Source organism: Sinocyclocheilus rhinocerous, unplaced genomic scaffold, assembly GCF_001515625.1.
Source record: "Sinocyclocheilus rhinocerous isolate Xijiao unplaced genomic scaffold, SAMN03320098_v1.1 scaffold115, whole genome shotgun sequence".
Taxonomy (NCBI): domain Eukaryota; kingdom Metazoa; phylum Chordata; class Actinopteri; order Cypriniformes; family Cyprinidae; genus Sinocyclocheilus; species Sinocyclocheilus rhinocerous.
Genome location: NW_015650001.1, coordinates 2,573,421 through 2,584,928, shown reverse-complemented (window position 1 = coordinate 2,584,928; position 11,508 = coordinate 2,573,421). Strand labels below are relative to the sequence as shown.

At 37.2% G+C, this 11,508-nt stretch overlaps 2 protein-coding genes across 2 annotated transcripts in view; both read right to left on the bottom strand.

Annotated features, from left to right (window-relative positions):
* The window catches only part of LOC107711254 (syntaxin-binding protein 2-like), a 19,102-nt gene extending 13,781 nt beyond the window's left edge, over positions 1-5,321 (bottom strand). Inside the window, exons 1-8 of the mRNA XM_016516209.1 lie at positions 5,230-5,321; positions 3,814-3,863; positions 2,766-2,847; positions 2,391-2,467; positions 2,155-2,230; positions 1,946-2,049; positions 1,141-1,295; positions 965-1,049 (exon numbers count right to left, since the gene is read on the bottom strand). Of these exons, the coding sequence (XP_016371695.1) occupies positions 965-1,049; positions 1,141-1,295; positions 1,946-2,049; positions 2,155-2,230; positions 2,391-2,467; positions 2,766-2,847; positions 3,814-3,863; positions 5,230-5,266 (666 nt within the window). The 5' untranslated portion in view covers positions 5,267-5,321. The remainder of the gene's footprint in view (positions 1-964; positions 1,050-1,140; positions 1,296-1,945; positions 2,050-2,154; positions 2,231-2,390; positions 2,468-2,765; positions 2,848-3,813; positions 3,864-5,229) is intronic.
* A 4,722-nt stretch (positions 5,322-10,043) lies between these two features.
* LOC107711253 (protein PET100 homolog, mitochondrial-like) lies at positions 10,044-11,353 on the bottom strand. The gene is made up of 4 exons (XM_016516208.1): positions 11,285-11,353; positions 10,799-10,885; positions 10,652-10,684; positions 10,044-10,447 (listed from the first exon to the last, which is right to left on the bottom strand). The coding sequence occupies exons 1-4, from the start codon at positions 11,309-11,311 to the stop codon at positions 10,358-10,360; spliced, it is 237 nt and encodes a 78-aa protein (XP_016371694.1). The 5' UTR covers positions 11,312-11,353; the 3' UTR covers positions 10,044-10,357.
* Positions 11,354-11,508: the final 155 nt, after the last annotated feature.

Sequence of the window (11,508 nt, the reverse complement as noted above, 5' to 3'; positions counted from 1 at the left end):
TGGTGATTTCAAATGTCAACATTGGCTACCAGAAATCGCTTACCCCACCTTTAAACAGTGGGTAAATATATCCATTCCATTTCAGATGCAGCTTCTGTGTTTCCTCTGCATTGCAAAGATGAATTTTGTTGATACTGATTTCACTTTATTATTTTGTTTATTATTTTATTTAAAAAGAAAAATCCGATCCTTCGCTGGCTGTGCTGATTTAAATCTAGCGGTTCTGTTGTGTTTGTGTCACAAGTTCAGTGATGCAGGTAGTGACGATTCTCTCAGGCCAATCCGTGATCAGCATAGTTTACACGTCACGTTTTGGTAACGGTACGGTTCACTTGGAACCCCAACCGAGGTGGTACTAAAAAAAGTACCAGGTACCAGGTACTGTACCCAGTGGAAAACCCCCCAAAAGTGAACCGTACCGAGCCGTACCATGCAGTGGAAAAGCGCCATTAGACATCCTAGGGCCTTCTTTTTCACTTCTGTCACCTTAGGCTTGTTCACTGGGGGTTTTAAGGGACTATTTTTATTTATCTACTTTATTTTTCTATTGCTATTTATTTTACTAAAGCTGATTGGAACAAGCTCTGGTGACTGCAGCTGAAGAATTGACGAATATTCTGAAATTTCAGCAAATGAAAGGAAGGATCCGAGGGAAAACAGAAGAGAGGTTAGAAGTAAAAAGAAAGTAAGAACATAGATCCAGCAGAGCACGACAAAAAAACAAAAACAAGATTTGCATTGACACCCCACCTGAAGCTCAGGAAAATATCAGCTGACAGACGAGAAGAGGGGAAAAAACAGAGAGAAGAGAAAATAGTCCAGAAAACGGAGTAAGAAATGATACAGCAGTTAAGAAGTGTCCATTTAAATTGAAGAAACGGACGAAAGTTTGATGTATATGCGTGACAAGATAGAAAAAAATCAATAAAACTATTAGTGCATCATAAATATCCCAACATCTCACCTCTCCCATACTGGGATTGTCTGCTTTATGTGCATTTAGACGGTCCATCACCATCTCAGCCAGGGTGAAATTCTCCTTTGGGCCCCTTAGAGAAACATATTTGGTTTACACTTCAAACAAATCATATTACACCTGGCAAGTGCACGTGAGAACTGAGAGTGAAGGAGCGTCAGTACTGGTGGCAGCGGATGGCTGGGTATTCCTTCAGTGTGTCACAGAGTGTGGCGATCTGCTCGGCCATGGCCTCCATCATCCTGGTCCTGTCATCTAGATTAGTCTGAGTTGGGCTGTAGAAAGTGTGGAAGGAACTGGGGTTGTCCAGAGTAAACACCTGCAACAAAAACAAAGTGTGTCAGTAACAAATAAGATTCAAAGATAAAACAACTAGATAAAACCTCATGCAAAACTCACATCACATTCAAACATTTGGGGTCAGTAAGAATTTTTTTTTTAAAGAAATAAATACTTTTATTCAGCAAGGATGCATTAAATTGATAAAAAAGTATCAGTAAAGACATATATATATATTTATATTTATATATAATGCAAAGGATTTCTATTCAAAGAATCCTAAAAAAAAATCATGATTTCCACCAAAAAAAAACAAAGCTGAATTTGCAGCATCATTACTCCAGTCTTCAGTGTCACATGATCCTTCCTTGTGAAGCAGCACAACTGTTTCCAGCACTGATAATAAATCTGCATATTAGAATGTTTTCTGAAGGATCATGTGACACTGAAGTAATGATGCTGAAAATTCAGCTTTGCCATCAAAGGAATAAATTAGATTTCAAAATATATTACAATGGGAAATTGTTATTTTATATGATAATAATATTTCACAATTTTACTGTTTTACTGTATTTTTGATCAAATGCAGCCTTGGTGAGCAGAAGAGACTTTCAAAAACATTAAAAAATCTTACCGACCCCAAGCCTTTGAATGGTAGTTACTATATGTGCTTGCAATGCTACCACGCACCTGCGACTCATATGGTATGAAAGCCACATTGACTTCCTTCAGGGTTTTGATGACCTTGGCAACCCTTGACCTCCCAAGCTCAGCAAAAAGCCCATCAGGACAAGCTGAATGCAGGATGAACAGAGATACAATAACGACACAAATCCAGATCATGCACATTAGGCAACCATGATGGACTGTCTTCAAAATAAAAACACCAACTGTCTTACTGTCCGTAAAGAAGATGTGTGCTGCTTTGTATGTGAAGGCTGCGTCTTTGAAATCACCAATTAGAGACTGAATTGACTGGAAAAACAGATATGAGATGATTGAAATTATTTTAACATACGTAAGACAGTGAGTGTTAACAAAAATATATTTCAAGAGAATTTTTAACAACACTAGACATTATATTAAATTATATTAACACCTCAACTGTGAGATGTGTGTAGTAAAGAGCGCTCACTTTTGGCAAAGGGGAGATGAGGTAAATGGCCTCCAGACTAGGGATCGGCTCCCTCCGCTTATTAATGTCCTCCACAACTGTGAAAGAAACAGGACAGCTCACATCTTGTTTTCTTAATTCAAGATTTTTCCTAATGGTTCATGGGCCAACCAGTGAAGGGTAACACTGACACATTTTGCAATAAAAATCTATTTAGCACATTGGAAAATTTGCAACCGCTAACAGCCTAGTTAAAAAAAAAAAACACCTTTCACACTTCAATATCTGACAGTGGCATCTTTATAATGAAAAGTGTTTCACAGTGAAACCTTGTGAGAATCACACTACCACATACTGAACCTGTGAAAGAAAAAAAAAAAGAAGAAATATACTCACTTGTAATGCCCTCTGCCATGATGTCAGACATTTTACAGCAAGAGGACAGAATCCGCATACTGATGTGATCCACGATGAGCACCTAAATACACACAACAACGATACACCGACTGATGTGGAATCAGAATGAAAAGAAGAAAACTTCACTCTGCTGAACCAATATTACCTTCCATTCCCCATCTTTCTTCACACTCTTGATGACACCGCTGAGGATTTCTGCAGACAAATGAGATCAACAATGTAGTTAGAGAACATCAGCATCAGCTATAGTGTTTAATGCAGTACAAATTCGAAAAAGCAGTTTGTTATGGCATTTACAGTGATGTTGAGCCTTATGGTGATGAGCTTTAGTTTTTTAAAGCAGGTTAAATATCTTTCTGGGGTATTTGTTTTAGAACGAGGACTACCAGAAATAAGAAATAAATAAATGACTGATATTAAGATTTGGTTCTCGAAATTTTATCCCTGGCTAATAAAGGTTATTTAGAGTAGATAGATAGATAGATAGATAGATTGATTTCACAAACGTGATTGTTTTTATTGTGCATGAGCCTGCAAAAATTCTAATCCAAATACAGTTACTGTTATATGTGACCCTGGAGCACAAAACCAGTCATATGTCACACGGGTATATTTGTAGCAATTGCCAACAATACATTGTATGGGTCAAAATTATCAATTTTTCTTTTTTATGCCAAAAATCATTCGGATATTAAGTAAAGATCATGTTCCATTAAGATACTTTGTAAATTTTAATTCCTACCATAAATATATAAAAACTTAATTTTTGATGAGTAATATGCATGGGGCGATTTTCTCAATATTTTGATTTTTTTTGCACCCTCAGATTCCAGATTTTCAAATATCTCGACCAAATATTGTCCTATCCTAACTCTGCCATGATGTCAGACATTTTACAGCAAGAGGACAGAATCCGCATACTGATGTGATCCACGATGAGCACCTAAATACACACAACAACGATACAGTGAGTTATTTGGAAACAGATCGAAAAGAATAAAATGTCACTCTACTGTACCAATATTACCTTCCATTCCCCATCTTTCTTCACACTCTTGATGACACCGCTGAGGATTTCTGCAGACAAATGAGATCAACAATGTAGTTAGAGAACATCAGCATCAGCTATAGTGTTTAATGCAGTACAAATTCGAAAAAGCAGTTTGTTATGGCATTTACAGTGATGTTGAGCCTTATGGTGATGAGCTTTAGTTTTTTAAAGCAGGTTAAATATCTTTCTGGGGTATTTGTTTTAGAACGAGGACTACCAGAAATAAGAAATAAATAAATGACTGATATTAAGATTTGGTTCTCGAAATTATATCCCTGGCTAATAAAGGTTATTTAGAGTAGATAGATAGATAGATAGATAGATTGATTTCACAAACGTGATTGTTTTTATTGTGCATGAGCCTGCAAAAATTCTAATCCAAATACAGTTACTGTTATATGTGACCCTGGAGCACAAAACCAGTCATATGTCACACGGGTATATTTGTAGCAATTGCCAACAATACATTGTATGGGTCAAAATTATCAATTTTTCTTTTTTATGCCAAAAATCATTCGGATATTAAGTAAAGATCATGTTCCATTAAGATACTTTGTAAATTTTAATTCCTACCATAAATATATAAAAACTTAATTTTTGATGAGTAATATGCATGGGGCGATTTTCTCAATATTTTGATTTTTTTTGCACCCTCAGATTCCAGATTTTCAAATATCTCGACCAAATATTGTCCTATCCTAACAAACCATACATCAATGGAAAGCTGGTTTATTCAGCTTTCAGATGGTGTATAAATCTCAATTTTTAAAAAAATTGACCATTATGACTGGTTTTGTGGTCCAGGGTCACATATTGTCAAATTCGGCAAGAAAGAAGAGTAGAAATCTTGGCAAATAGCCGCTTATGATAAATGGGAACAAAATACAGGTCTGGTGAAATGTAATAATAATTCATATTGTAATAATGTAACAATATTAATAGTGTGAAGGGTGTTGTGCACGGTCTAAATAGTACAAAAAAAAAAGAAGAAAAAAAGTGACATTTCCTGTGTTTTTATTGTGTCCGGCGTGAGGCTGATCACAAGACCACAATTGACACACCATATATTAAATAATGCGGTGCAAGAACAAGTCTATTGTCCCTTCCATTAACAAAAATGACATTTCTGAGGAGTAAACGTGTTTAGTAAAGTCGTTAAACATTGTTGAAGTTGTAATAAATAGAAGTTAAAGTTTGTGCACAAACGTCAGCAGCTTCACACGGAAGTTTGGTCCATTGTGACGCATCGAGCACTCACTGTTACACCTGTTGCTATGATTATAAGTTACATCATGACAGGCCTATATATATCATTATGTAAGCTCTGAAACATTTGCTACATGAACAGCATGCGTTTTAAACGACCGTATTGCGGAATCAAATCAAACTTACTCTCGTTTACGATCGCTTTTAGTCCACTCGGGGCCATCTTGACACTTCCCTGTTGACAGGCCTGTGAAGACAGAAATGACTCAAACTCTTCCACGTCCTGACGGACAAGAAAACCCGGAAAATAAAATCCAAAATAAAAGTCTTCGACGTGAAAACATTACACGGGAACAGGCTTCTTGTTACCATGGCAATATTTTATAGAACTTGTGGTGTCTATCACACAAACTATGGAAACACGAACTGAAACGTTAAAATAAACTAGACTCCCTCATGTTACTATAGTGGTTATTTATTTTGAATCTACATTATTTCCACTGAAATACAATCATTTCTATGGTTAGCACAGTAAAGTGTAGTACTACCTAATAAATGAAAGCCAGTATCACTGATTTAGATAGACGGATAGACAGATTAGATAGATAGATAGATAGATATGTTGTTGTATCTCTAATAAGACTGGTCACAAACATGATTTCTGTACGATCTAATCTAGCGTCTTATTAAGTCACTGTCATCCATTTTCTGCAACACATCTTTCGGCCATCTTCTCCTATGCTAATTAAACTCTTAAGCCTCTTAAAAGTCCACTTTATTTATTTATTTATTTTTATTTTTTACTTTAAGAGCTCTTTTAAGGGTTAGGATTTTGTGAATAACTTTTTTAGGATCTGGTGTTTTAGTCAAGACCACCAAGTGGTCGAGACCAAGTCAAGACCAAGACAAGACCAAGACTTTAGGGTCTGAGACCAAGACAAGACCAAGATCAAAGCAGCTCATTTATTCAATAATGAATCACCACTGTGTGTTGCTCGGAAACACAACAGTTGCTATGGATTGCAGGACTTTGTTGGGGACTATTTTTGTTGCCGAAAAAGCACTTTCAAAAAATGTTTTAAATAATATGAAAAACAAGATCTCATACAAATATTTTTTTGCAATCATTTTGGGCAATCAATTTTTTGGGCATTTGTGTTCATTTTGGTGATTTTTTTTTTTTACACAATTCCCCATTGAATTTTGAACAGGTACAGCAGTATCAAAATAAATCAAATTAGAAATAAGTTATTGATTACACTTAAAGCAGGAAGTTTTACATCATCACATTAATTATGTTAACTAATAAATCAGGCAATTTAGTGATAGGCCTATCCCTGCAGTTGTGGTCTTGACTGGTCTTGAAATAAAATCCAGAGTCCTTTTAGTCTGAGACCAAGACAAGCCCAAGTGCAAATGAGGTTGAGACCGAAACAAGACCAAGACCGGTCTCGGGTACTACAACACTAGGATCTTCTCTTTCATTTTAAGGCGAAACACCCACTTTCTTTTCACCAGGGACAGGGTTTTTCTACTGTTTTCCCACATTCTCTTCATTTTCATTGCTCTAATTGTTTAATCTGCTCTTGTTCTTCCAAGTCGTGCTCTTCTGCGACAGGAAGTGGCATGGGCTGTTCTATTTGTCTTGTTTTCTCCGCACTATGGGAGAAAGTGACTAGAGAATATAGCCATTCATTACAGATGTGGCTATAACAGCATCATCGAGCGATGAGTATGTCACAAAACCATAACCCATGCTGCGTCTTTTCTTCGTGATCACCGTTGCACTGGTGACTTCTCCAAAAGCAGAGAATAGAGAGCCCAGCTCCTCACTGCCCAAGCTGTACGGCATGTTTTGGACATAAAGACTGAAGTCTTTCTTTTGGGGAGGTTTGGAGCTGCTCTTTTGCTCTGCCTGGTGTTCCTTGTGTTATGTCTTTATATGTTTTTGTAGGTGAATCACAAGATGACACAGACCCCACGAGGTTCAGACATCTTTTTACTTCAAGCAACTGCTGATGACGTCACACAGGTACGGGTAGCACACTCATACAAAATACATGACACCTTGTATGTCTTAAAATGGCATACGGACACTAGATAGCCATTGAGCAGCGTGCCATCCAGCTTCTTAATAACTAATTCAGCGGCCTCGAGTGTGGCGTAATAGATGAAACCACAGCCTTTCGGTTCACCGTTACTGTCACACACCATAAAGCAAGGTCGTTGATGTCCCTTGCCAGGCCCAATAATTATGTTACTGATTCCACTTTTTCTCAGAGTGGAGTCAGTTTCGGCCCACATGATACAAAATGGTTTGCCCATGAGCTCAATCAGAGCATTCAGGGCTTTTCGCGCATGTCGATGGTGTGTAAAATTAACATAACCAAACCCACGAGAGAGGTTGGTTTTGCTGCCTCTGCACCAGGGGCGCCGCTATGGTTTCCGGGCCCCCTGAACATCATTGACCAGGGCCAACCAAACTGCAAATGGGGGGTTCCCCCAAGGGTAAAAAAACGGTCCCGGGCCCCCTCCAACACTTGTTCAGTTACATGTGTGTGCAAATCACCCACAAACAAATATCCATAGGACGCCATTATTTTGACTGTTTTAAAAGGAGACTTAAGTCAAAAAGTGCTTTGTACAAAGCGAATCACTGTGTAGAACTCACTGTCATTGTGTGGAACTCACAATGTTGAGAACAAATCGTAAATGCTGCTTATAAATCGCTCTGTCGCAATTGCTGTATCTACAAAGTCAGATCCGAGGTCAAAAGTAGTTCATACACTGACAGCATTTTTTTTATTTGGCTCTGAACGTTCTAAAATTCCGATGACCTCACACTATTATGACATCTTCAGTGACTCCAGGGCAGAGCAGATAAACAGCAGATTATTCAAATTTAAAACTTTAAAAATATACAATAACCTGTTGTTGTTGCAGCAGCAGCAGCACACAAATAAGTGCTGACATACAGCATTTATTTTACACTTTTATAGTCTTCCTGTTTATTTTTATATAGCCTATGGGCTGGGAAAATAATAATATTCTGTTTGATTGCATTAAGTCAATAATTAGTTCGTTAACAATTGAAGTAACCGCCCATTTAAAACCAAAGCTTCGTGATGCTTTATTAATCAGATTTTGTTTTGAATTAGAATTAATCTAGATTATCTGGTAATTTGCGCCATAAAAAATGCTACAGATTGATCTGCTGATCTTTGTGGAGTGGCCTAATGGTTAAAGATGATCTAATACACAATACATTAATTAATAAAAAATTTTTTTTTAAAAACATGACCCAGAAAGTGAAAAGTTTCCTTGGTCTGTGGCCGTTATGAACCGTTCCTGACCCCGTTTTAACAGGACTAGTTGAATGAGTCTTGTGATAAGTCGTTGTTTTCAGTATACAGGTGCATCTCAATAAATTAGAATGTCGTGGAAAAGTTCATTTATTTCAGTAATTCAACTCAAATTGTGAAACTCGTGTATTAAATAAATTCATAGCCCAGGTAAGATGCCTCTGACGTTGTCTGTGGTTCAGGAGTGGCTTAACAAGAGGAATATGACAACTGTAGCCAAATTCCTTGACACGTCTGTGTGTGGTGGCTCTTGATGCCTTGACCCCAGCCTCAGTTCATTCCTTGTGAAGTTCACTCAAATTCTTATCGATTTTGCTTGACAATCCTCATAAGGCTGTGGTTCTCTCGGTTGGTTGTGCATCTTTTTCTTCCACACTTTTTCCTTCCACTCAACTTTCTGTTATCATGCTTGGATACAGCACTCTGTGAGCTTCTTTGGCAATGAATGTTTGTGGTTTACCCTCCTTGTGAAGGGTGTCAATGATTGTCTTCTGGATAACTGTCAGATCAGCAGTCTTCCCCATGATTGTGTAGCCTAGTGAACCAAACTGAGAGACCATTTTGAAGGCTCAGGAAACCTTTGCAGGTGTTTTGAGTTGATTAGGTGATTGGCATGTCACCATATTCTAATTTGTTGAGATAGTGAATTTGGGGGTTTTTGTTAAATGTGAGCCAAAATCATCACAATTAAAAGAACCAAAGACTTAAAACTACTTCAGTCTGTGTGCATTGAATTTATTTAATACACAAGTTTCACAATTTGAGTTGAATTACTGAAATAAATGAACTTTTCCACGACATTCAAATTTATTGAGATGCACCTGTATTGTTGGCTATTGCTACAAATATACCCATGCTACTTATGACTGCTTTTGTGCTCCAGGGTCACAAATTTATATGAAAATGAGCCAAGGTGAACATTTCACCCTAGTCTCTAATTTCTCCCTTTTCACTTCCTATGGAAAGGAAAAACAGGCAAACGCTATGAAAGATTCACCCTGTGAGGTGATTGCCTCTTAAAAGTGAAGACCCAGAAAATGTCCGGTGTTGTTAATTGTGTGGATATTTCAGCAAACAATTTGCTTCATACATTCAGTTTAACAGCATTCAAGAGGCTAAACTTTATCATTCAAATGAATTGTGCATGTGCATTTTACATTGTCCTTAGTGGCCATATATGAATATATTATTATTGTTTGATCAAAATTAATGCTAGGAATAATTCAATAGTCGCGGGATATTAGCAGGGACATGTTAATAGTGTCTTGGGACAGGTGTGGTGACTAAAGTAATATCATCGTCTTTACTGCCTCCATTAGCGCTTTACTGTCCACAAATTACTGTCTGCCACACATAGTTTACATTCACTGTTATCAAAAGTGTTGCATAAATCAATCAATCAATAAGGACATCACCATGTACTGATTCATTACAATGGAAATTAATGGGGCCAAACATCCAGTTTCAGAATAGCCACAAGATGTAAACTATGTGTGATAACGATTTTAATATGGAATAAACACTTGGATTACTTCTTTGTATTCAGTTTTACAACTTTGTTGTCATGACAAGCAATAATCTGTTATTTAACTTATGTATTACATGAAAATATATGATGATCAAATGATACAATTCAAATGGAATTCATTTAATTTATTTTCAATAAAAAGGGTTAGGGTTAGCAACAAAAAGCAGTGTTTTCACAGCTATTAAGAAATGAATAAAGTCAAACCATTCGATTGTGAACTTTCAAAGGCAATGAAACTTATATATTTACAAAAATATACATTTTCCCACCCATTTCTTAAATTATGCCCATAAACAATATTCTTATGGTTTCCACTATATGGTTTGACACTTTGGGAGAAGCATTACAGTGTTTCCATGTTACACATGAAGACTTGATCCCAAGGTTGCATTATGATGCAATAGGAAGTGCTGTTGTTTTATAGTCATTCCTCAGACTGCATGCCCATCTGTTTCAGCATCTTCTGTTCCCTTCGGTTTCTCATGCGCTCCTTGAAATCCTCCAGCTCTTGCCTCTGTTTCAGCATGAGAAATGGCATATGTAATACAGAACGTGTCCTTGCATCTCACTTGTGTAAGCTATACGTTACATATGTTTATCCTGTGGGATGCTGCTACTGAATAGTAAATTATCGAGCTAAATATCTCTTTAACCTAACCTAACCACTGCAACCACCCAAGTAAAAGCTGTTTGATTACAAAGTGTACACAATACTTACATGCATTTTCTCATCAGGGGGGAAGATTTCCCTCTGAAAAAATGTGATGATATAAGACGATCATACAACAGCAACTGCATACAGAATTGCTAAATACATAATGCTATAATACTAATATTGACTTTTATTATTAGGTCAATAAAGAACCTTTCGCTTCACGATGTATTCTTCAAAATACTCCGCTTGGTTTGATATCCAAAACATCGCCACTGGAAACGACAGATACACCATCATCTGTTTAAAACAATAAACATTACAAATATGTAGATCTTCGCATTTTCTCGGTTATTCACATAAGTGCAGTAGTGAGCAAAGCATTTAGTGTTTAGCAAAGTGGGACGTTCACAGCTTCTGTACGTCTTTTTATTTTCCCAAAGATGGTTTAGTCCAGGGCTGTCCAAACTCGGTCCTGGAGGGCCGGTGTCCTGCAGAGTTTAGCTCCAACCCTAATTAAACACACCTGAACCAGCTAATCAAGCTCTTACTAGGCATAGAAACTTCCAGTCAGGTGTGTTGAGGCAAGTTGGAGCTAAACTCCAGGACCGAGTTTGGACAGCCCTGGTTTAGTCTATTCATATATAGGTTATTTAGACAGACCCACCGGCTTACAAGTGTAAATGTAATCAAACTCACCCGGAAAACCTCTATTTTAACCCCCATGTCCTACAGCTTGACAGTCACGCATTCAGGCACTTCCTGTTTTGTAAGATGTCAAAATAAAGGTCGCTCTGAGCACGCTCATTTTTACAGTCTATGGCTCACTCACAGCCGTATTTTCACGCACAATGAACATACTTCTCTGTACACGTGTGTGTGTGTTTTAAAGACATGCATGTGAATTTACTATAAATCTCGAG

Coding starts and splice junctions, on each gene's coding strand:
- LOC107711253 (XM_016516208.1), bottom strand. CDS start 11,311: ATGGGGGTTAAAATAGAGGTTTTCCGG. Junction 10,886..11,284: donor TTAAAATAGAGGTTTTCCGG/GTGAGTTTGATT, acceptor TGTTTTAAACAG/ATGATGGTGTATCTGTCGTT. Junction 10,448..10,651: donor CCCCTGATGAGAAAATGCAT/GTAAGTATTGTG, acceptor ATGCTGAAACAG/AGGCAAGAGCTGGAGGATTT.